Below are 27,418 nucleotides of genomic sequence, written 5' to 3' on the forward strand. Positions count from 1 at the left end.
GAACTATACATATGCAGTATATTTTGTTTTGCTTGTAAGTTTCATACAAGGTGAAAGATTGATTCGATGTCACGTAAACATAAATGGTGCCTTATTTTTGATAATGAAAGGGGAATCGCGAAGTGTTAGTTGAATAGGGAGGGGAAAACGGGAGAACCCTGATAAAACATATCAGACATCGTCTCTGTAATGCCATCCATTTCCAATATCATGCGTATTTAGTTTCTTACACCGTCAATTCCTATACTCCATCACCTAGCCTGTGACCTTACGGTGAATATTTCTTCATACTATCTACAGCAGCGTTTCTCAAACTATGGTCCGCGGACCACCTGTGGTCCTCGAGGTCTGCCCTTGTGGTCCTTCAAAAAACAATAAAATTCTAACGAATTGCATATCACTCAATAGCTGAAAATCTCAGAGTTTGGAAATGACACATGGAAATCGCCTTTCAGTTTTTCTCTCAGTACTGACATTTTATGAAATTTATTACCCTATCCGTCTACTGACTTCCCACTCTACTCTCAACAACAAAAGAGGGATTTAAAGCACTATGAACGTGGTATTTCTCGCCATCTTTTCCCTGCACATCTGGCGCCGCTCCTGTAATCCAGCCAGGGACCACCAAATTCATAACGAAGGACCGAACCTTTTCATGTATTTACGACTTTCTTAATAGTTTTACCGACACCTAGTCTGCACATTGAAATGGTCACGTAGGGCTACTGTACGTCGTACATCAATAATACAACTCTGAGGTCACAATTTGAAACTCATTTTCTAAGTAAATATGACGAATTTTCATGGGTTCGTGATCACTTTCATTGCGATATTGAAACTAACAAACTTTCATTGAGTGAAAGAGAACAGTTAATTGAACTCTCGAATGAGACCGGACTTAAAATGAAATTCCAAGCGGAAGGTATGGTTAATTTCTGGACCGCATCACAAGTGAAAAGAGAATATAGTGAACTGTACAATGATGCTTTAGAGATTATAATTCAGTTTGCTTCTACATATCTAATAAAAACAAAGTAGGTACCGAAATCGATTCGATGTATGTGACAGTCTCTGACTTAAGCTTACCAGCATACGTCCAAATATACTGGGTGTTCATTTCAAAGTGTGTCATGACGTCACTGTTGTTGGGTCACCGATTTGAAGCGAGTTTCAGCTTATATGTTAGAGAAGTTGCCTATTATTTAAGGCGTTCCTCAATCTGAACTTGAGAACGTGTACGGTATAACTTGAACGTCGTAGCAACAGATGGCGGTCTGTACGGTCTGTGTGCTACCATAACCTCTTTCGAACTGTGTTTTGCGCCGGCAAGTCGTACGCAGGGTATTTGTTATCATCGGTTGCGTACGGTAACATTCCACAACACAAATCAAATGCTCCGTGTCCATGTTGACCGTCGAAGTTAATGCCAACAAATACATAAGTAATCGTCTTAACCCTCTCCCCATATCCCGACAGTACGTATTTCCAAACAGTTCACATTCCTGCCACTACCGGCGTTACCGTACGTATCGGCACGTACTCTTCAGAATGAACGCCGTACTTGCTAGCCAACTTCTCTGCCTCTTAGATTATACACCTGAGCTGCGGAAGTGTAGGAAGATTGAATTCTCTAGGCTCATCAGCTAGCCACATGACGGCATACAGCGAGCCATGACACATTTTGAACTGAACACCCAGTAGAACTGTGCAAGAATCGGCAGGCTCATTCATCTCATTAATGTGAGAACCAACATTTATTTATTTTAGTTAATAAGTTAAAGATTATCCAAACTCTAATAGCCTTGAATTATTAAAGAAACAAAAATGAATTTTCTTCTGCTAACATTAGCTTAATTAGTTAATACTAATATAAAATTAATTTAATTTAATTAATTTTAATTAAATAACTCTATTTTAAAATATACTACAAAAATGATAAATTTGCTTTCGAAGGGAACAAGAGTAAGGTGGTCCGCGGAACTGTTCTGACTTAAAAAAGTGGTCCCCACTTCAAAACAGTTTGAGAAATGCTGATCTACAGTATTTAGCATTTAAGGTAGTCTTCCCAGCTTGATCACTTGTAGTAATAAATTTCGTCTAGAAGATAATTCGATATCATAATAGTTAAGTCATTACTACATTTCGGATATTATGGCATTAAAATTGATTTAAACGCTTATAAAGGAAGTAAAACTAAGCAGAAAGGCATTAAAATTAAAAGTAGACATAAAAATACAATAAAATACGAATACATGAAGCGAAAAATTAAACCAATGACCTATAAAAAGAATACAAGGGCAAGCAATATGTACTACGTTGTAAATAATAACATTATATGCTGCATATATATTTAGACGACGACCAGAAAGTACGCAATAGCTGTCATTCAACTTTACCACTGCGTAAAATCCACGGTAGTGGGTTCGAATTCCCGATAAACAATGACTGTTTGCCTTTTGTGAATGTGAGGTTCTTTGTCGTCATGGAGGGTAGGCTATCCTACGCCATGTTGACCCGTCATATGCAGGAGAAGACTGCTTATTAAAGTAACAAGTTTGCATTAAAACCATAATTAAATGATATTCATAACAAATAATTCCAAAATTATATCTATTTCGCTATAGTGAGGTGTTTCACTTGATTGACAGCGAGTATTGTATGCCAGTCTGTAAGAGTAGGCCTACCGAACAAAAGCATTTTCCGAGCTCGGTGTTCACTACAAGAAATTAACTTTCACGTAGACGACCTAGGAGAGAGAGGTTAGAGCAGGCCTGCACAAGGTTTGCGCTCTCCGAGCCGGCTCACAGCTCATGAGCGGAATACAGTTATTAGCTGCGCTCTGTATAAGGGTGGACTGGAAGAAGGGGTGATCTCGTACAAAATATACACAAAAGGAAGTACTATTACGAGTGTCTATGAAATGAATTCCCGTTCAGTGTTTGCAAAACTATCTTGTACTATTATTAATTAATTAAGAAATATTTATTTTACAGAAATAATAGAAATTCTGTAGCTACTTAAATTTTGTTATATTTTTATTTATCAGTACATCAAAACGAGGTTTTATTCTGTTGGAAGCTGAAAGGAACAGTAGCCTACTGATCGTAATGAAACATCAGTTACAGATGTTCGATGTCTGCCTTTATTAAAGTTGATTATATAAAACAGTTGCTCACAAATATAAATGTTGATCCAAACATAGCAATCATTTTCACAGCCAGCCTGTGTAGTCGTGGATATTATTGCTAATGTTTAGTCTTGTAAAACTCAACCAGGCTAGTAGTATTATTCAAACGATCTTTAGGCCTTAGGTCACATTGAAGATCAATAAGTTCGAGCTGTAAATCGTTAAATGTTAAATGTTATGTTCCGTCTTTTAGATTCCTCCATACTGTACTGTAGCAGTTGGTAAGCAACGTGAAACAGTTACTGAGAATAGGCCTACACACTGCACTCCACTAGATAACTGAGTGGTCGTTTCCCTCTCCTCTACCTATAGCAAGTCTATGTCATTCTGACGTATCTTCCTCTCCGTTTCGGCGAGCGGTAAACACAGCTCTCCCGCTCCGAAGGAGCGCGCACGCTCGTTGAGCGCTGTTTGTGCAGGTATGAGAGGGTAACTCCTGTAACATGGCTCTCAGGAGTATAGACAAATATCTGAACATTTGAAGATCTCCAACTCAATGGATACGATCAGTAGGCACAGTGGCCCAACCAATTCCTTTTCCTCTTCCTGATCAGTTTCAGAATCATTCTTTCTTCATCCACTCTTTCCAGCACAGCTTCATTTCTTATTATGTCTGTCCACTTGACACGTTCCATTCTTCTCCATATCCACATTTGAAATGCTTCTATTCGCTTCTTTTCACTTCGTCGTAATGTCCATGTTTCTGCCCCATACAATTCCACACTCCATACAAACCACTTCACTAGTCTCTTCCTTAGTTCTTTTTTCCAGAAATCCGCAGAGGATGTTCTTTTTTCTATTAAAAGCTTCCTTGGCCATTGCTATCCTCCTTTTGACTTCCTGGCAGCAGCTCATGTTACTGCTTGGTTAATTTTTATTAATTTCAACTCTCTAGTTTACATTATTTATAATTCTATGAGGGTTATTAACTTTTCTGGGTACCAAATTCGCACATAAATATCTCGTACAATGTGAAATTAAAAATAAAAAGGAAAAAAAGAAGGAAACTAACTTCGGCGAGGATTCTGCAATTTCTTTCTCGAGAATCTTTAGTCCTATTCACACTAATAGTTCTACTAGAAATACAGTCGCGTCGCTCTTATTTCCGGCAACCAATCATGTTGTAGGTCGGCACATTTATAAGTGAGCGTCTTGTCATTCGTTGCTGATGACGTTATGAACGTCCTAACGCTCGATAAATACTGGATATAATCGTCCGCCATAACGGTTCTTTAGTTGCCGTTCGCATTAAGCAGACGAGGACGCTATTTGCCGCACTATTTTAAACATTATCATGTCGTAGCTCCTATGAGAGTCAATCAATCGCACTGTAATTTTAGGATTCATAGATAAATGTCCAAGGAAAGCATAGAAAAAAATTAGGAATCAAAATCTTTTTTTTTTTTTTTTTGAAAGTGAGAGAAAAAAATACTAACTTCCAAGTAACATTCTTTTCATTTTTCTGAATTTCAAAGTATGTCATACTAGTGTTTAATCATCATAGATGTTATTTATGTACAGTATTAACAGAAATATTTTAATCAAATTTCAAGACTCACGATTAACTCGAAACCCTTAAGCAAAGAATACATTTTGAAAACAAATTTGAAATCAGAGCGATGATTTCTATGAGAATCCACAATTCTAACAGACAAAAGTTGTCACTTTGCATACGTAAGTCCGGCAGGTAAAAATGCGAGTTTGTTTAACTCGCAAGAACTCGGAAACCATTACGATCTTGAGTAGCCGCCACTTTTAAAAGTAATTTCTATTCTTTATAAATATTTCTCTCGCTTTGACCCCCATCTAACGTGAAAAATAAAAAAAGTTTGTCGCTTATCAACTTTTGACGGTGTCTGTCTATTTCGAAGGGGTCACTTCGAAGTCAGCATTTTTTTCTCCTCATTTTCCAAAAAAAAAAATTTAATTCCGAATTTTTTTCTATGCTTTCCTTAGACATTTACGTATGAATCCTAAAAATTACAACGGGATTGATCGACTCTCATAGAAGCTACGATATAATAATGTTTAACGGAGCGGAAAATAGCGTTCTCGTCTGTTAACCTGGCAACGAAAGAATTAAAATGGCGAACGATAATACCTACCTAGTCTTTATAGAGCCTACACTTCCTAAGGCGTAAGCAAAGAGGAGGAGTCACGCCAGAAATAACAGCGATGCGACTATAGTAGATATAGTTCCAGTAGAACTAGTAGATATGAAATGGATGTAGTATAATGTCGAACTTTGTGACAATGAATAAGGCTGAATCACACGTGGGAAAATAATGTAAAATGACAGAGACCATTTATCGCAGATTTTACCACACTGACCATCGTGACTGATTGTTGATTGAACTCTCCTCTCTCGTGGCTGGTATTCGTTTGCACATTTGCAATGCACGTTTCTAAAATGTGCCACTTCCTTATTTCACAGGCAAGGTCAGAAGGTCGCACGAAGGGCGTGGCATTTTTCGGCGGACCAACAGATAGCATTGACAATGACGCAAATGACCAGCCCCTATTGATGATATCTAATAAAATTTGGTGGTTCGATCCTCTTTCTTAAATAACGGTAAACCTGAATAAAATGGGACTAAAAAGGTGCAGTTTCCTGATGACAATAGTTTGATTACCGGCAGGAAACTGGATATTTATATGAAATTTCAGACTCTCGATGTGATGTGTTCAGAAGATTAGTTTTGGGTTCTCCATCGTGTGTTTGAATTTACTATATTCATCGTTTAGGATGTAAGTCGGAAGATACGCATTCCAGAAAGTCTCGAATTTCTCACATGGTGGTATCCAGCAAGACATTAACCAACTTACTGATGGAAATCAATAGCGAGTTCCTTTTTCAGCCTACCGAAACTTCGAACTCGCTGTGCACCACACCACTGTTGTTTATACCTGACTGAACTTTTATCTACTTTGGCAACGTGGCGATTCAAGGCTGCTTGGCGTTCGGGACTTCAGGAGTGATGAATCTCGGCAACTCGAAACACTCACAAGCAGTCTTTACGTCAAGGACGCGACGTATACAACATTATCGTGCGGCTTTTGGCTTTGCTGGCGCTGTTAGTCTTGCTTTTTTCGATCGTTGTTCATCTCTAGTATATACTTTCATATTTGACGCGTACGTCTTTATTCGACCTAGATTAATACAAAAAATTACAGAATTTCTTTTGGAACGGAAATTCGACCATGGTAACCATGGGAATGCTTAAGTCATTTCCGATAAAATTACAATGTGTACGAGTTAATTCCAAACACAAGGGGAGTACGCATATACACAAAACCTACTTGGAAGATTTTATTATAATCAACGAGGGAAGGGTTGCAATATAATTTAAAAAAAATAATGTTATTGTGATTTAACATGGACGCGAAATAGATGTGTGCACAATGCATGCCTAATCACAGGAAGTTAATACAAATTTGGCATTACACAGAAATGGTTAAATAACAATATTTTGATGGATATTATTATTATTATTATTATTATTATTATTATTATTATTATTATTATTTCTTACCAATATTTATTATTGTCTCACTAATATTACTTATCCAACTTTCATTATTCACTTTCATGTTGTTTTATGATCTAGATATTAATGCAGTAACTATGTAACCAATTATATTTAATTAGAATTAGAGTCTGGCTGGGCGGAAGAGAAGGCCTACTGGCCTTAGCTCTGCCAGATTAAATAAATAAATTATTATTATTATTATTATTATTATTATTATTATTACTTACTACTTACTGGCTTTTAAGGAACCCGCAGGTTCATTGCCGCCCTCATATAAGCCCGCCATTGGTCCCTATCCTGACCAAGATTAATCCAGTCTCTACCATCAAATCCCACCTCCCTCAAATCCATGTTAATATTATCTTCCCATCTACGTCTCGGCTTCCCCAAAGATCTTTTTCCCTCCGGCCTCCCAACTAACACTCTATATGCATTTCTGGATTCGCCCATACGTGCTACATGCCCAGCCGATCTCGAACGTCTGGATTTAATGTTCCTAATTATGTCAGGCGAAGAATACAATGCGTGCAGTTCTGTGGTGTGTAACTTTCTCCATTCTCCTGTAACTTCATCCCTCTTAGCCCCAAATATTTTCCTAAGCACCTTATTCTCAAACACCCTTAACCTATGCTCCTCTCTCAAAGTGAGAGTCCAAGTTTCACAACCATACAGAACAAACGGTAATATAACTGTTTTATAAATTCTAACTTTCAGATTTTTTGACAGCGGACTAGATGACAAAAGCTTCTCAGCCGAATAATAACACGCATTTCCCATATTTATTCTGCATTTAATTTCCTCCCGAGTATCATTTATATTTGTTAATGTTGCTCCCAGGTATTTGAAATTTTCCTCCTCTTCGAAGGATTATTATTATTATTATTATTATTATTATTATTATTATTATTATTATTATTATATTAGTAAACTTACACCCGTAAACTACGTACGGTAAAAATATGATATAATTGTTCTCAGCAGATCTTGAATGTTCCATCTTCATACAATCACTTTGGCAAGAGAAGTAAGACTTGAAGTAGTTGAGAATAAAATTATGTTAGATTCCTGGTCATTCGCTATTAAAACTACTAATTTTTATTGGTACAATATGCATTTACTGCAACGTGTTATGTAGTTATGGTAAATTCGAGGGAATTTTTAGTAGTAGCGGACGTCGTGCATACTGGATGTTTCTTTTAATTAACTGCACATTGTGACGCGAAATCATATCTATACTATATCACATTTTTGTAATTCGCCTTGGGACTAATTGGATAGGTTTTTCATGTAAAGTTCCGCATTTTTTCATAAGAATATTACTAAGTTTGTGTCTTTTCATTCCAAGTTACTTCCCATCACCTGATTTTAATTTATTGATATAACACTTACTTTATTTTCTCGTACAACCCATCTTAAAAGTCCAATTCTGTAGGTCCTTGTGATGGCGAAACTTGTAATCATCCTTCAAAATTAAAACTTTCCCCTTTCGATTTAGCTACAAATCCATCCTTTTCATAGCACACACAACAGCCATTGAACGCTAAACAGCCACGAGAGTTGTGTGTTCTGCGAGTCTGCACCACATGAATGTATCGTTGGAGTTCTGAATAGATCTCATAGATGGCGAATGACTGTATCCAGGGACAAAATGATGTGGTTAAGTAAGGGTAGGTACACGTTGGAGCAACGGTAAACGATAAAAGAAATGACCTAGCGACGCTTTGGTATTATCAAAGAATCAAATGTTCATATCGGAGCAACGAGGACGCGGGAAGCGAACATTTTGATTTATCAGTAGAAGATATTCTATACATCCACTTAATGAAAGAAGATATAATGAAATACCAGCTGCTAGGTTCAAGTTTAATATAACTTAAATACGTACAAAATTGAACGCGTTTCTCATCCCAAAGGTAGTATAAATTCGTTGTGCTGTGATTGGTTATTGTGATCACATAACGAATCACGAATAAATATACAACTGCTCAATTTGCCAATATCTACAACAATTAATTTAATATGCCGAAATAATAATAAATCTATTAATATTCGGATATATTGATAACTACCGGTAATTATACAGATTAATATTATCTCAATCAGAGATCATATAAACGACAAGAGCGAAGAAAATGGAACTTATCTTTTTCGTCGCTTTTATCGTTACTCCAATATGCACACCTCAATGACAATGCATGCTCCAATTCTTCTGATATAGCATCGCTGCTTCTTTTATCGTTTATCATCGCTCCAACTTGTACGTACCCTTAGCCACTCTTTCGAATTATTAAAATCACTGCTTTTGGCAGCTGAAAAATTATACCAACAACAATATTATTGGCATTGTACGTCATGTGCAGAGCGAAAGCTAAAATCTAGTGTCGTCACTTGAGATACAAGATATGATATTCAACATACATGTCTTTCTCAAAACAGTTTTTTTTTTTTTTTAATTATCGTGTTTTGACCGAACACCACTTGTCTTTTTATTTATCCCGTGGTCTCGAAAATTCAGCATTAATCTAGAAATATGATATCTAGCATAATGGGCTAGAAATATTAAAACTAAATCAGATAATATATTCATTGTAACTTCCTCTCTGTATTTTCAATAAACACATAACTTAAATTAATATTAAGAGTCCATAGCTATGGAGTAACGGTTAGCATGCCTGACCGTGAACGAGCAGGCACGGGTTAAAATCCTGATTGGGGCAAGTTATTTGTTTATGTTTTTCCGGGGTTTTTCCTCAACTCGTTATAGCAAATGCTGTGCAACTTTCGGCGCTGGACCCCGGACTCATTTCGCTGGCATTATCACCTTCATGTCATTCAGACGCTAGATAACCATAGTTAGCAGTTCATAAAGCGTAAAATAACCAATTAAAATAATATTAAATGTTTAACCATGTTTACACTTTAAAATGAATAACGGTACAAACCATGATAATTTCGAAAATCTAGAAACATACCGTACTATCGATACTGAGTGAATACGGGCGGATATCGAACCAAGTAAAGCACTGTCCATTATGTATTTTGTCATACACTCTGCCCTAACCTTGGCGTCGGCAGTCTGCCGTGTTTCGGTGTTGCATTCTGATTACAGTAACGCCCACAATACGCTAGTCGAGGAAATAGCAGCAGCTTCCCTCTGGCAGCTACAACTTGAACTTCTTACACATCGCTAAACAACGCGTATATCACGAACTGCTGTACCGAGATGTAGGTTGCATTATAGAAGAAAATTTAATAAATTATACAAAATTCGACGGATTCATTTATTATTGTTGTTATTATTATTATTATTATTATTATTATTATTATTATTATTATTACATCAGCTTCTTGTCTATACGGATGACGTGAATATGTTAGGAGAAAATCCACAAACGATTAGGGAAAACGCGGAAATTCTAGTTGAAGCAAGTAAAGCGATAGGGTTGGAAGTAAATCCCGAAAAGACTAAGTATATGATTATGTCTCGTGACCAGAATATAGTACGAAATGGAACTATAAAAATGGAGATTTATCCTTCGAAGAGGTGGAAAAATTCAAATATCTTGGAGCAAGAGTAACAAATATAAATGACACTCGGGAGGAAATTAAACGCAGAATAAATATGGGAAATGCGTGTTATTATTCGGCTGAGAAGCTTTTGTCATCTAGTCTGCTGTCAAAAAATCTGAAAGTTAGAATTTATAAAACAGTTATATTACCGGTTCTTCTGTATGGTTGTGAAACTTGGACTCTCACTTTGAGAGAGGAACAGAGATTAAGGGTGTTTGAGAATAAGGTTCTTAGGAAAATATTTGGGGCTAAGAGGGATGAAGTTACAGGAGAATGGAGAAAGTTACACAACACAGAGCTGCACGCATTGTATACTTCACCTGACATAATTAGGACCATAAAATCCAGACGTTTGAGATGGGCAGAACATGTAGCACGTATGGGCGAATCCAGAAATGCATATAGAGTGTTAGTTGGGAGGCCGGAGGGCAAAAGACCTTTGGGGAGGCCGAGACGTAGGTGAGAAGATAATATTAAAATGGGTTTGAGGGAGGTGGGATATGATGATAGAGACTGGATTAATCTTGCTCAGGATAGGGACCAATGGCGGGCTTATGTGAGGGCGGCAATGTACCTCCGGTTTCCTTAAAAGCCAGTAAGTAAGTAAGTATTATTATTATTATTATTATTATTATTATTATTATTATTATTATTATTATTTCTATCACGTATTAAGTCTGGGGGCCTGTTACGGTCTCACTCCATCTTTTCAGCGGACGGCCCAGTTCCAAAAGGTTCCTGCATATTTCCTAAAGGGCGGTAATCTAAGGTGCTATTCATAAACATTTCGCTAGCCCGCGCTACGAGCGTGCTAAACTAACCCCGGCTATCGACTGGTTACTTGTACAGAATTCATATCATATCATATCGTTAACACTGGCTTATGAATACGAAAAACGTTGGTTCGCTGATAATCCACCGGAAGCCCGCACTAAGAATGTCTATGAATATGGCCCCTAGTGTTTGGTGTGCTATCCTTGTTCTAGGCATCCTGAGTGAATGGGATTTCCATTTCTGTCTATAATTTTGGATTTCCTCTAAAATTGAGTCAATATTTAATTCTTTCAAAATAGCCAAATTTTTCTTCTTGTCTAATCTAATATAAAAATATTAAAAACTACATTTCATTGGCAGTGATTCGGTGTTCATCACATTTAGCCTACGTATAGTTCAAGCTTCATTTTCATACATGAGAACAGGTCTCGCCAGTGTTTTATAGGCTTTAATTCTTGTATGTTTTTGGACAAGAGAAGGTTTGAAAATGTTATTAATGGTATTCATTGCATAGTTAAAGTAATTCAGTTTTGTAGAAATATCTTTTTCTTGTTCATAGCTCAAAAGATAATCCAAATATTTAAAACATGAGATCTGTTCTATAGGTTTATTATAAAGGCAAATTTTGCTGCGGAACTTATTATTATTATTATTATTATTATTATTATTATTATTATTATTATTATTCGAGGAAAATCATTGTGATGTTAAAGATGGTCATATCAAACAACACATATTCTCTAATACCCCACAAAAGGATTTAGAATAATCATTATTTTAAGTCAAAGCTCAGTCAGTAACGGTTAGCGCGTCTGACCGTGCAACGAGAGGGCCCGGGTTCCAATCCCGGTCGGGGCAAGTTACCTGGTTAGGATTTTTCCGGGGTTTTCCCTCAACCCAATATGAGCAAATGTTGGGTAACTCGGTGCTGGACTCCGGACTCATTTCACCAGCATTATCACATTCATTTCATTCAGACGCTAAATAACCTAAGATGCTGATAGAGCGTCGTAAAATAACCCGCTAAAAATAAAAGCCCACTGTCTAGCAAAATTTCAGTTAAATCTCATCCATAATACGTTTATCACAGCGATATGCAATCGAAATTTATGATACAATATCTCACAGGCAAATAAATAAAAGAGCGTGAAAAAGTGTGAAGCAATAGTCGTAACTTTATAACTCTGAATTTTACGGTAAAATGATTATGTAACTTGTTCAGGATTGATAAAGTTTAATGTAAAGACAAACCACATTTTTCGAGTGTTTTTTTTTTTTTTTTTTTTGGGCTTCAGCTTTGAAATATGCCTGTATTACAGCCAATTCCCTTTGGAAACATTCTGTGAACGTTAAATTGACAAAGCTTCAGTTGCATTTAGCGCACCAACGAATTAACTGCATTGAAATTATCTGAATAGAGAGAGCAGCTTCAATCCACGTATCCCAGCGGGTAAGTATTGGCTCTGGAGGTAATGGGAGGTCTGTAAGTTTCTCTTTGCAAGCATTAACTCTGAATGGGGCTCGCAAACACTCCTGCTTTCAACTGTAAATAGGAATGTTATTCCCCAGTAACATCACGTGATTTTGTTAGTAGCACTCGGAAAGACTCCTTACGGGTGCCTCCATAGTAAGAACTTTATTATCTTGTCACTAATGTGTTTAAATATTAATTTTAAAATTAAAGATTAAAAAAACATGTATTATATGCTCGATGCATGAAACAATGATGAAATATACAGCAACATCGGAAATATGGGATTATATGCACTATAAAACTTCATATAAAACAGAAGAACATGAAACATAACTTATTGCAAAAGTTAATTCCATATCACAAGTAAAAACAAATTAAATATGCATTTGCATATAAATCCGATATCTACTTATGAGTAACGCTACAAATGAAGAAAAGCTGTGGAACTGATGCCAACGATTTAAATTCAAAGACACTTGTAAAAACCTACGTACAAAAACGATAAAGACAACCAATAATAACAGGTTCATGATATCCACGGAAATCGATACAGAAATTGGAAAAGTCCGTAAAAATCAATGAGATATAAATTGCGTACTGCCTCTTTCATCGGCTGATTTGTGGCTGCTCTCAAGGAACACGGCTGACTTCACTGATACTAGGAAAACTGGGTAATGTGACGACAGTTCAACACTGACATGAGGTCACCAACCGCAGTGCCTTTCTTAAAATATTAACAACACAAGCCGACGAAGCCACGCGCCGTGACCACTTCCGATCCATCCTGTTCTTCTTTTATCCTCCACCCCTATTTATTATTCGATACCTTCTTGCCACACTATTATCAACGAATGACTACAATTTTGTTACATTCCATTCCAGTAATCCTGGAATTCACGTTGTAATCAAAATCATTCGCAATTATCGGATGTCTTTGTCACATGCTCGGTCGCATATTTAACGATGCTGTATCAATAAGCAGGTTAGGGTACGTGCAAGACGGAGCCTGGCTGGTAGCTGGTAGCCTGACTGGTTACCTAGTCTAAAGGAATGCCAGAACGTTACGCGATGGATGCGTGCAAGACGGGGGCTGTTCGGTCGAATGTTACCTAGCCTGTTAGCCCGCTGGTAGAATGGATCCCTTCATTTTTCCAGCTACCAGCGACCTAAATGTCTTTACTGCGCATGCGTCCTGCCAGTCCGTCTTGTCTATGCGGATGACGTGAATATGTTAGGAGAAAATACAAACGATTAGGGAAAACACGGAAATTTTACTTGAAGCAAGTAAAGCGATCGGTTTGGAAGTAAATCCCGAAAAGACTAAGTATATGATTATGTCTCGTGACCAGAATATAGTACGAAATGGAACTATAAAAATTGGAGATTTATCCTTCGAAGAGGTGGAAAAATTCAAATATCTAGGAGCAACAGTAGCAAATATAAATGACACTCGGGAGGAAATTAAACACAGAATAAATATGGGAAATGCGTGTTATTATTCGGTTGAGAAGCTTTTATCATCCAGTCTGCTGTCAAAAAACCTGAAAGTTAGAATTTATAAAACAGTTATATTACCGGTTCTTCTGTATGGTTGTGAAACTTGAACTTTCACTCTGAGAGAGGAACATAGGTTAATGGTGTTTGAGAATAAGGTGCTTAGGAAAATATTTGGGGCTAAGCGGGATGAAGTTACAGGAGAATGGAGAAAGTTACACAACGCAGAACTGCACGCATTGTATTCTTCACCTGACATAATTCGGAACATTAAATCCAGACGTTTGAGATGGGCAGGGCATGTAGCACGTATGGGCGAATCCAGAAATGCATATAGAGTGTTAGTTGGGAGACCGGAGGGAAAAAGACCTTTAGGGAGGCCGAGACGTAGATGGGAGGATAATATTAAAATGGATTTGAGAGAGGTGGGATATGATGATAGAGACTGGATTAATCTTGCACAGGATAGGGACCGATGGCGGGCTTATGTGAGGGCGGCAATGAATCTCCGAGTTCCTTAAAAGTCATTTGTAAGTAAGTAAGTAAGTAATAATAATAATAATAATAATAATAATAATAATAATAATAATAGTAATAGTAACAATGTTTATTGCCAGAAAAATACAATACAAAGAAATTGTAAATTTACAACATTCTAGCTTCCCTTAAAAGAGAGTGTTCTCGTGCTCAGGGGAGGATTCGATACATAATAAATGTAAACGTATAAATTACAACATAATAACATCTAAAAATTAATCATTACTCATAACTAGAGACGAGAATTTCATGCACTACAAAATCCCAAAATATGCATGCATTCATGCACTATCAAACTATGAAACATGCACGATCAAGCGAACAATACATTAAATTTTTGCACTTTCATTTTTGTTCCAAATTTCTTATTTCACTTCACTTTTTTTGTTTTTTTTGCACAGTTAACAACTAACATCATTTCTAAAGTGGTTTCTGTGAGGTTCCTCGCTTGTCAGTTAAGATGTTTTTGTAGGCAGAGAATGACCTCTCTACATCGCAAGAAGGTATGAGTGCAAACGTGAATGAATTTTTTTCTGTTATTTAGTTTTTTCTTCCTTTTCCTTCTTCACTCCTGATTCCTGAAGCTAAAATAAGGGGCACAGGAATCGAGAAACTGAGGTGTCCACTCAAAACCATTAAAACATGCATTTAAACTGAATATAGTGTATATTATATGCATGATTAAGCTAAAAACTGTTTAAATATGCATTATGCAAGTTTTATCTCAAAAAAGGCCAAAACATGCAAATATGCATGGAAAAAGTACACATATTTGGAACCGTAAAGTAATGAAATGGGTAAGTACTAAGTTTGAGCTATGTCCTATGTTCCTATAAAAACATGCATTTGCATGGAATTCTCGTCTCTACTCATAAGAAATTGCTCACATACATTTTTAAATTTCAAACTGTTGGAGGTAAATAGATGTGCGTATTTCTTTATTAATTCATTTTAAATTCTAGGGCAGATATTAGTACTATGGTTGAAAGAAAACCTTGAGTTCAAACAAACGTATTGTATCTACAGCATGTTTTTGGTTTTGTTTGTGAGTATATGTTGCATCCCCCTGTCTCTTTTGTTTTTGTACGATAAGAAGTACCTTGCAGTACCGTCAAAACTGACGGAATTTCAACGCAGCAGACGGGAAAAGAATGGCTTTGACGGGTGATGGATTTTGTGGCGGAAATTACGATTTACATCGCCTTTTGACTTTTTTTAGCTACTAATTGTTTAATTTTTTTAGTGTTTTTACTTTTTCTTTGAACACCCCTGCCCGTGCAGTACCATGTTAAGGAATCCCCTGTTTCAGATATCCTCGTAATCAAGTCAGAGGCTGAAGAATTATTATTTTAATCAAGATTGGTAAGTAAATTGTATTAAAATTTCCTTTCTCCTTTTCGAGTCGCGAATGGCAGTTTATTAGTATACTGTATATGCTATTAAGGAAAGCCCTGTGCGCTCATGACATTCAGTAACGTCTGACCTCTGGTTGTCCAGTGAACCGCGTCGTCAGAATTATCTACAAGACGCTTCTTTCTACCGACTGCTCGGTTGTGTCTGCGACAAGACGCTTCCTGAGAGCGATATGGCGCTCAAGGCTGGCCGGGTCCGTACTCCGTACACTTACTTGCGCATGGTTTTGGTCCTTTGTGCGCCCTATATATGCGAATATTTCCAAGTCCTACAGGTGGTCCAGGTGGCATGTGAATCCGACGCTGATAGGTGGCCACCAAGGAGTCTCGATCTCACACGGTGCGACTTTTTTCTTTGGGAATTTGTGAAAGACAAGACTGATTTACGTCCGTTAATGATACAGATCAGCCGTGACGAAAATGTGATCGTGCGCCGAGCCACGGTGTAACCTGCAAGTGCATAGCACCTATGGAGGGAGGCGGACACCCGAAGGGGAAGTGAAGTAACTGTCTGACTTATTAACGGATTTTCATTTTCCTTATGTCAAGCACTTAAATATAATTTTATACACTATAAGGTTAGTACGTGTAACGAAGAAAGAAATGAATAAGAAAACATAGGACACATTATCACAACCTAAAATTAATTGTCTTCAGAATGTCTCTGCGGCAGAGTTTCAAAATCAGGAATTATGTCGCTTACTGCCAGTCGTAGTCGATCACGAAGGTATTTGCCTGTCAGTCGTGATCTAAATTTGTTTTTTACTATTTTCATTGTTGAAAAAAAATTTTCACAAACGTAAGTTGTAGCGAACATGGCTTCAACAGAGCAAGCGAAAGAACGAAGCTTCGGATATTAATAATAATAATAATAATAATAATAATAATAATAATAATAATAATAATAATAATAATAATAAAAATAATAATAATAATAATAATAATAATAATAATAATAATAATTTAATAATAATAATAATAATAATAATAATAACAACGCTTAATCTTCTAATGTTTCATGAGTGACATGTAGTATAATGCAGTTTTATGTTATACAACCGTTTTCCTCGTAATACTTGTGAACAAATCATACATTTAATATTCTCATCATATTGGCAGAAAAAAAAATGCGTCCTCCCATCCTACTTGAAAATTTCGTTTTTGTAGAGGCACATGGTTTCGAGAGAGACATTGCGACGAAATGGCTCTCGCTCGTCAGAGACAAATACAAATGGAACGGAGTTTGACTCCAGTGAGTGAGAGGGTGGGGGTTGGGGGAGGTAGGAAGCAAGAGAAATCCATAGTTATCATTGCGAGCCACAATGTGCTCGCGAGTCACATTTTTGCCACGGCTGGTCTTGGCCTAGGCGAACACTATACTCCAGAGGTCTCCAAAAAGCGTATGGTCATTCGTGCTCTCGATGCTGCCCGCCGAACACAGTGTGCTGTAAGGCTAGAGAAGGGGAAGACACTCATACCTCAACAGATTGGGAGCAGTCAGTGGGGGATCGCGGCAACGGTCTGCTTGTGTTTACAAATAATAACATCAAAAGAATAAGAAATATCATACGTTTGTATATTATTTTGACATACTATGAAGCTGGAGCCCCGTCCGTTGCTATAGACACAAGCCATTGCAAATTCAACCTTTTCTGTTGTATGGTGCCTTTCAGTGCCTGGAAAAGATCTTCTCCATTTGTATTTTGTAATTACATCTAGAAGACATTCAGACACAGTAAAATGTTCATTAACTCCTCGGATGAAAATGGCTAGGTGAGCGTCGTCATTTCTATCTGTGCTTTCGTCCAATGCAAGTGAGTAAGCTACAAACTGGTTAATTGTGGTTTCGACTTCAGATTCAATTACATTTACAATCTTGAAATTCCTTCTCTGAACTGTAATTGGAAACAATTTAATTTTCTTAAACTCTGACTTTGTTCTGGACACAGTATTGTAGTAACGTCCTGTATGCACGATTTTACAAATGATTCTTCTGTAAAGGGCTTCATTGACTTTCCAATATTCCAAGCTAGAACATAGCTAGCAAGAAGCTGTTTTTGTTGAAGACTGAGAACACGTGTATGATTTGTGTTTGTATTTTCTTGTTTTATATTTATCAAAATATTTGTAGACCTACGCATTTCACCTAAAATTAAACGAAAGCTATATGTTTGTCATGCCGAACTAAGTGTAAACGTATTGTAATATACTGATTATTATGTATAACCAACAGTTATACAGATAGCCCCAAAATAAATTATTTTCACATATCCAATATGCCTCTAAATGTGATATTCTTTGTGAAGAGTCGAGTATTGTCGCCGCATGTTGAATTTTAACACACCCTTAGGAATTTTCGAACAAATTAAGCATTTCACATTCTCCCCACTAACACAAAAAAGTTTGTCTTCCTATCATCCTTGAATGTACTACGTCCATGATTAGAAGACATTGTGAAACGGTGGAACACGCCGACCAACACAGTGATGGCAGTCCGCCACTGCTCTTCGTTTGCTCATAAACATTGAGTACAGTACAGGTGGGGATGGGTGAGGCGGAGCGCGCTCATTACGTACTGGCTTCGGTTCCGTTCAGGGGCTTACTCGCGAGTACGGTTTTGGAGACGTCTCCTATACTCTCTCACAATTCAGGCCTCCCTGACGAAACAGGGCCACAGAATACGTCACAGGACAAGTACAAGACGAGAGAGATAGAGAGACAAACATCCAGCCCCGTGCAATGGAGATAAATCCCCATCACGCCAGGAATCGAACTACGGATCGCTTGGTTGGAAATCGCACGCGCCATCCATTAAGCAATAACGGCGGACATGTATAAACATATTTAATTTTCCCCTTATGCGAACCTCCTCACAAATCACCAATACAAAGAATTACACTGTATGTTAAGCTATCAACTATAACAGACATTCTTTCTTAAGTTCAACTTGAACCTAATTGCATCAACCCCCACATTCGGCTGTTAAGAATCATTACAACAGACTAGCCCCTCTGTACGCTGGCTTCACCCACTTGTAAAGCTTCAGCAGGATTCTCTCCATGGACGTGAAACTAAGCAATCTCCTCTCATACACCCACTAGCTGACAGTATTATTCAGAACCAAAGAATGGAGTAGCCTACCGACTGGGACAAGTTGCCTGGTTGAGGTTTTTCCTGGTTTTCCCTCAACCCACTAAGAGCAATTGCAGGCTTTCGGCGCTGGATCCTGGGTTGATGATTAATTTTGTCACCATTATCATCTTCATCTTCATCCATCCTGCCTACTTCCATCTCACGGAGGTAAATACCATCAAACGGGTCGAACAAAATCCAACCTAATGATGCCCCCCCACCTTAGAACAGAATTTTTCATCATAATCGTAAAAAAAATAAATATAAATGAAAGATAGAGGCGCAAATACTCAGACACAAACTTCAACCTTATCATACTGCCTTCGTACCCCTTCTACCCCACCCACCTTTTCTACCAGTGTGGTCATAGCGCTCTAGTTGCGCTCGGCTGCATCAACATTCATTCTCGCGGAGGCAGGTACACAATACACTATCAACAATTACAAATGAACAGATAATAAAATCCTTAGGAACATACCTTTGGAAAGTAAGAGAAAAACGAATGAGGGAAATAAATAAGTTAAAAGACATGTAAAATACATTTTAAAAGTATGTGTGCATATAATGTAAGAAGGTCTACCTATGTGTATATGTATGTATGTATGTATGTATGTATGTATGTATGTATGTATGTATGTATGTATGTATGTATGTATGTATGTGTATATATATATATATATATATATATATATATAGAAATTGTATGTTGATAAGTGAGTGATAGCTATATGACCGGAGGTCAATGCTATCATTCAACATTGTAACGTACTGCAGCCAAATAAATAAATAAATAATTAATACGCGTACTGCAATTTGAAGAGAACTGGAACATGGCAAAATCTAAACCCGTGAAGAAATACTACTTCCAAAGGAAATGGGAATATGATACATGATTTATGTTGTTGAAAAAGACGAAAGAATTGCTTATTTACTGTGTCCCATCCAATTTATTTCTATACGTCATTCCAATATTAAACGATATTTCAACAAAGCCCATATTAAGAATTATGGAAAAGACAAACTTTCGGGTAAGTTGATTATTACAAACTGTATATTGAATATTTATTTATATACTGTTAAAATTAAGGACATCACTTGTTGTGTTCATTTTGTATTGAAATGAATAGTGACATTTATAGTAACGTTCAAGGTTCATTACTTAAATGCTACAAATTTATGTTTCCGTAGGTGATGATAAGAGGAAAGTTTTGGAAAACCTAAAGCAGGCTAGCTGCAAAGAAATCTCAAAGAAACTATCGACAGAAAATTTAGCATAATCATAAACCTTGAAACGACATAACGCATTATAAATATAATGACTTTATTACAATCCTTTTTGAAAATTACAGTACCGCCACTGATGGACCTTCCACACGCAAAGAATTCAACAACTCTAAGCAGAAGTCGATCATCCCCAATAGAAATGGAGCGAGGCTGACGTCATATTTCCCTTACTTACGAGTTCTGCAGGCCTGATCTAAATTGACGTGTTTTTTTTTTTTAATTGAATTCAATTTAAATAATTAGTTATTTAGACTGTGAAGTTGAAATGAAAGCATCATTGGAAGGATAATAAATATTTTATTGGTTATTTTACGACGCTTTATCAACTGCTATGGCTATCTAACGTCTGAATGTGATAAAAGTAATAATGCTAGCGAAATGAGTCCAGGATCCATCGCCAAAAGTTACCCAGGATTTGCTCTTAATGAGTTGAGGGAAAACACAGGTAAAAAACCTCAACCTCAACCAGGTAACTTGTTCCAACCAGGATTTGAACCCAGGCCTGCTCGTTCCAAGCAAATATTGATTGAATAAAATACATTAGAAGAACCAAAAGTAATAATTAATATAAACCAACACAAAGCATTCAAAATCTTAAAGTTACTGAAGCAACAGTAACAAATACCATCCTCAACGGAAAGTGGTAAAGAAGTGGTGATGTATTCAGTTCAGGCATTATCAATAGACGGTTGCTATTCGGTAAGAGGACCATCACAAATTTTTATGATCTCAAGATTCGACTCCCGGAACTCTCATCCATAAATCTATTGCGATATCACGCGACAGGACCATTCGGCGCCTCAACCAATCAATAATCATTCATAAACAAGTGATGTAACAATGAGATGAGAAGGCACAGAAAGCCGGTACCGCCCAACCATGTGCCACCCTCCAACCACTTCTTGCAGGATGTGCTCTGACAGATAGAGAGGAACTCGATTCCTGGCTGATTGTAAGAGACAAAGAAACAATTTCTTTTCAAGTAATTCGGTCTATGTAATTACGTTTATTATGCCACTACTTAAGTAAAATCACAGTCTAGTATATACAGTCACGAAGCTCAATATGTAGTAAATATGCATCCATAGAAAGTTGCTAACCATTAGGATCACTAATATCGCCTCATTACAGACAATGCGAAATAGTACCGGCACAGTCTATTGTTCCTAGCACCCTCACAACTCAAGCTTCGTGACTGTATATACTAGACTGTGGTAAAATCATACCAACATCTCAATTCAAACTGACAGGAAGGATGTTAACTCATACGCGATGTTTTAATTAGTGCTGTTGATCGATAAAAATATTTAATCGATTAACTATTTGATCGATTTAAAAAAATGTTTAATATACTGTAATACACAATTATTGTTAAATTTAACTTGAGTTCGGTGATAACCATAAGTATTAAATGTTGTATATCTGTATATATTGTATTGTTATATTACAAAACAACTATTTTAATTACTTACTAACATATTTATTAAGAGGCTATAATTTGTGTCAATTTTTCCAGGAATTTTTTAGATATACATAAATAACAAAAAGTGTGAAGACTCACCTAGTTAATACTACTTCATCCATAATTCTAAACATGTGAGTGCATTCACATGCTCCGAATTAAGTGCCGCTCTACGTTTAGTAGTAATGTTTCCTGCATCACTAAACACGAAAAAACTTTTTTTCTGTTAAGCACTTCTCCACGATCGTTCAATTTAAATCCAAACGTTTCACCGAGTTTACCTCTCAAATTCTCATATGATATAGTGGAGCTTACACTTCACAGACCACAGAAAACCTATTTTTTTTCTTTATCAAACTAAACACACAACCTTCATATACAAACTCAGAGCGCTGGCCTTCTATGCCCGAGGTTGGGGGTTCGATCCCGGGCCAAGTCGATGGCATTTACGTGTGCTTAAACGGGACAAAATTCCGGCACGTCCGGCGACGCTGATATAACCTCTGCAGTTGCGAGCGTCGTTAAATAAAACAAAACATTTAACATTTACAAACTCAGTACAGAAACTACAACTGCAAAAGTACAGCAATCGAAAACTGGCCCCTATTGTAATCGAATTACCGTATATATATATATATATATATATATATATATATATATATATATATGTGTGTGTGTGTGTGTGTTTGTGTGTGTGTGTGTGTGTGTACAGTATATATACATATACATATCCAGATTGAACCGTAAATAATGTCATTATTTTCAGGGAGTTGTTCTTTGAAATATTTCAAACAAAAAATTTTAATACAATTTTGCATGTTTTTACTTCCTTTTCGACATAAATCTGTTATGGAAGCAGCTTCAAATACTTGGGATGTATTATAAGCAGTAACATGAGCTGCTGCCAAGAAGTCAAAAGGAGGATAGCAGTGGAAAAGGAAACTTTTAATAGAAAAAGGAGCATCTTCTGCGGACTCTGGAGAAAGAACTAAGGAAGAGACTAGTGAAGTGCTTTGTGTGGAGTGTAGCATTGTATGAGGCAGAAACATGGACATTACGACGAAATGAAGAGAAACGACTAGAAGCATTTGAAATGTGGATATGGAGAAGGATGGAGCGTGTGAAATGGACAGATAGAATAAGAAATGAAGCTGTGCTGGAAAGACTGGGTGGACAAAGATCAAGAAGAGAAAAAGAAACTGGCTGGCTCACTGGTTGAGAAGAAACTGCCTGAATGCATTGGAAGGAATGGTGAACGGGAAAAAAAGTTCGGAGAGGAGAAGATATCAGATGACAGACGACATTAAGATATAAGGTTCGTATGCGGTAACTAAAAGGAAGGCGGAAAATAGAAAATAATGAAGAATGCTGGGTTTGCAGTGAAGGACCTGCACTTGGGCAGAAAACTATGAATGAATGAATGAATACCCAACAGGGTATATTTGCACACCTTGTTATGCATTATGTGTAATGTATTCTTTTTAAACAAGTAACTGAACGTTAAATTATTAGCAAAAAATATTCGTTATTAACTTGCAAGACAACATTACAGTGTTATCTGCGGTAGGTTCCGACATGCCAACTGGATTGCTCTTTATCATACAACCCAAGTTTCTCAGTGCATGTGCACTTAAATTACCTGTCTCAATCGCCTTTTTTTGCGCAGTTGCGAACAATTTAGTTCTCCTGAAATAGACTTTTGGGTATTCCACCGTGTAGGCCTACTGGAATATATCGTTTCTTAACTACAGATGTTCTATCTTCAGGCCAAATTGTTGCAACCTAAAAATGAAACGTGTATGCAGTTCGGAAACTTATGAGATTTTAAGTCCCAACACGCGGTGGTACACCCAAAGTCTATTTCTGAACACAATATTCAATGAAGCCTAAAAACGTATAACATATGGCTTCATTTGTAGATATTAAAAACTAACAGTAGGTTTACTAATATAGTGACACAATCTGAAAACTGTGTGGCGTTACTATATTGTCGGTTGAGGACAGAAACTCAAAACTTGCAGTCTAATTTCAGCCGTTAAGTGCCTGTAATACAATTCTGGCAATACAGTAAGAACAGTTTAATCGACCTAACTTGCTACTCTCATATCACAAATTGTGATTTTGTGTGGTTATGATATCGATAAAATGTCACGTAATTGCTTTGTATACCAAGCCATACGTGAACTTATTACAAAGTCAGTCCTCTACTTACGAAAATTAGCATTTCCGCTTGGAATTGAGATTTACTATTGTAGCGTACGATGATTGTAGCGTAATTTCACGATAATGACCAACAGCTGCAGAGAAGTGTTGGATAACACATTTCTGAATAATTATTCTTAATGTACGATCTACAATAGAAATAATAATTCGATATACCAAAGGAGACAAAATAAGGGAAATTACATACTTCGAATAAATGGGAGTATATGTAGCATAATTTTTATGCAAGAAGTTCTAAATATTGAAGTTATTTAATGTATTCAGAATAATTTTGAAATCGCTCGAAATTAGTTATAAATACTTATTTATTTATTTATTTATTTATTTACTCATTTATTTATTTATGTATGTATGTATGTCTATTTATTTATTTATTTATTCATTCGTTCGTGTTCGTTCGTTCATTTATTCATTTATAGGTATCTGCAGGTCATACATTTATACTTATCTTAATTCACATTCAAATCACGAGGATGTCGATATTTTGTGTTCCTACCAATGTGCCGAAAGGATCTTCTCATTTGCTATATGTTTCGGCTTTCCTAGGATTCAGATCTAAGTCCTAACGACCAAAAGTAATATTTTCGAGGCTAAAAACTGTTCTACTTCAAAATTAATGATTCCACTTCGAAACAAGTCCAGAAAAATTATCCACTTATTATTACACGAAATGCGTGACATAAAAGAAAGCGGAAATTAAAGGAAAATAGAACAGGAAGATGAACATTATTGTGAATATCATTTATAAACATTAATAGGGCTATGCAAAGTATAAGTCAAGCCACAATCATCACCAAAATTAAATGTAGGTGTCTGTTTGAAGCTGTCAAACAGAACTGCGCTGAAATTCATTCGTAGCAATACGACAAACCGATTAACAGTAGTGAACCGACGAGTATTAGAACATAATAACCGAAATAGAATAACAAGAGTTTCAGATGTTTCCACTGAAATTATGTCTGTTTACAGACAGTCTTTCGTTTCTTTAAAATATTACCATGTGTCAACGTACCCTTTCGGACGTTAGAGAAGAAATGCTTTCAATTTTATTGCTTATGTTGATTAACTGCAATTTATTTAAGTCAAAATTACTATGAGTTAAAGCGAGTTAATTTAACGTCAGATTATTTCTAAACTATACATGATCTAACTTTTTAAAATAATTATAAATATTCTAGGTTTTCACTTCTTGGCTATAAGCAACGGCAGTTACGCAGTCATCCTGACTCAAAAACTTGAAATTAATCTGCTGTGCAGTGATAAGCACGACAAGAACAAGTATGCTAACAAGGAAATTATCCCAAAACTTTCCAGGCTGGTTGAATCTCATTCTCTGGCACGAAATACAGAAAAAGCATTATTGTATCATTCAAGAAATAATGGACTAACTCACTAATAAAAAAAAAGTAACGTCGAAAATTGTATTCAATTTATAAGTTCTTAATAAAGGATAATTTACTATTCAACGTGTTCAATATAATATAGGCCTACATACTGTAATTCAGCACGTTTAACATAATTGATCATAAAATGATGATTAAAGAACGATGAAGTGTTAGATTTTCGAAAAAAAAAAAAAAAAAAAAAAGGCCGACTAACACCAGTGGCGGATCCAGGATTTCTTAAGGGGCTAACTTTTTTTTCCCCTATTATCATCACTTGTCAGTCCCGGCCGCTGCTAGGTATTCAAGGGGTGTACGTTCAGACCTAGCGAACGACATAGTGGAAGTTACTATGAGCGAACGCTTTTGGTGACGTATATTATGTAACGCGAAAATAAAACTGTGGAGTTTAATGTCATACATATAAAATAACTCCGCATACTTGAATATAACTAATTTATTGTCATATCGGCTCGAGGGGAGGGTAGGGATTCAAGGGACATACGCTCATTCCTAGTGAACGCTTTGGTGACATGTATATGTAAAGCGGAAATAAATCTGTGGGGTTTAATTTCATAAAAATAAAATAATTCCGTAAACTTAAATATAATTATTGTCATATTGGCTGAAGGGGAAAAGCCTCCCTTAGCCCATCCCTGGATCCGCCTATGAGTCTAAAACTATGAAAACAAACTATAAATGTAGTGCTGGAAAACGAAACGTGAATAAGCTTTAATTATTTACAATCTGTAAATTAAAGTGTTTGTAAGAGCGGTACATTTATTCCATATTCGTAAAAAAGTGTATTTACAAACATGGTAAAACACAGTATCTACCTTGTACAATCATAACATATTAAGGAGAAGTCACGCTTACTTATCGTTTGATAGTTATAGTGTGTGTTTACATTATATTACTGAAGCATTGACGCAAAAGTAAACTGAAAATCTATATCCGAATGGTTCACAGATGACTAAAACCCGTTACAACACAAATATTAATATTAATTTGGGAAGGATGTTCCAAAACAAAACTGGAATATATAATAAACTCTTAAACATAATCCTTTAAATGATACAAGACAGTACCTACTCTACGAACCATCCTATACATGTACCCTCCCACCAAACGCAGCGCGAAAGTCAAGAGCATTCGGAAACGTGAACTGTTTCAATCGAATACTAATATTTATACTTTCAAGACAAATAAATATGTAAACATACATTCGCTACCATCTTACTCTGAAATGTATACACAAGATTGCCCCCAACAGAACATTGAAAGCCAAGGCCACGTGCGTGATGTTTTTGTTGTGAATAATAGCAATGATGCAAAACTTTACTTACCAATTAATGGAAATATACTGGACTGTTCTAACAGCAGTTTGAGGTTACTCTGGACGATAGTTGGTGATGCACATTCTTTCTCGGTCATTTTACACTCAAACCTTCAAATGTAATTCACCAATTCTAATATTTACAGACAATTTCTATCGGCACGAACACTTGCCGCAGCACTCAAGGCCTCGGCCAGTAAAATAATATACCTCGCTCTCAGAGTAGCCAACATTATAGAACGTAAGTTCCCTAAAAACTTCACATGTTCTTTAACCAACAAAATCTCCCACTTAACCTATAAACAGTCGTAACTAAAATAAAATCTTTCCTTAAAAGTATTATTTAATAAGAAACATATGAATTATAGATTGCCGGTTTCTAAAAGATTTACTACGATCACAAGCAAGTAATCAAAATACTGACACAATAGTAACACATTTGTCACGAAGAAATTAAAGAGAAGTGTATATGAAGAATGAAAAATTAATGTCGAATAAGTCACAATAATATGGCAGAATTAAAAAATCATGAGCAATTTACCGGAAAAAATCACTTGTTAATTCTTATTTGCAATTACCACGAAATACGATATTTACAATATTGTCGAATAAGGTTCACTG

At 36.3% G+C, this 27,418-nt stretch overlaps 1 protein-coding gene across 1 annotated transcript in view; it reads right to left on the reverse strand.

Annotated features, from left to right (window-relative positions):
* Positions 1–26,986, reverse strand: part of Pdp1 (PAR-domain protein 1) — a 588,948-nt gene extending 561,962 nt beyond the window's left edge. The window contains exon 1 of the mRNA XM_069828052.1: positions 26,808–26,986. Coding sequence (XP_069684153.1) covers positions 26,808–26,895 — 88 coding nt within the window. The 5' untranslated portion in view covers positions 26,896–26,986. The remainder of the gene's footprint in view (positions 1–26,807) is intronic.
* Positions 26,987–27,418: the final 432 nt, after the last annotated feature.

The sequence above is a fragment of the Periplaneta americana genome, chromosome 6 (assembly GCF_040183065.1).
Source record: "Periplaneta americana isolate PAMFEO1 chromosome 6, P.americana_PAMFEO1_priV1, whole genome shotgun sequence".
In the NCBI taxonomy this organism is placed as follows: Eukaryota; Metazoa; Arthropoda; class Insecta; order Blattodea; family Blattidae; genus Periplaneta; species Periplaneta americana.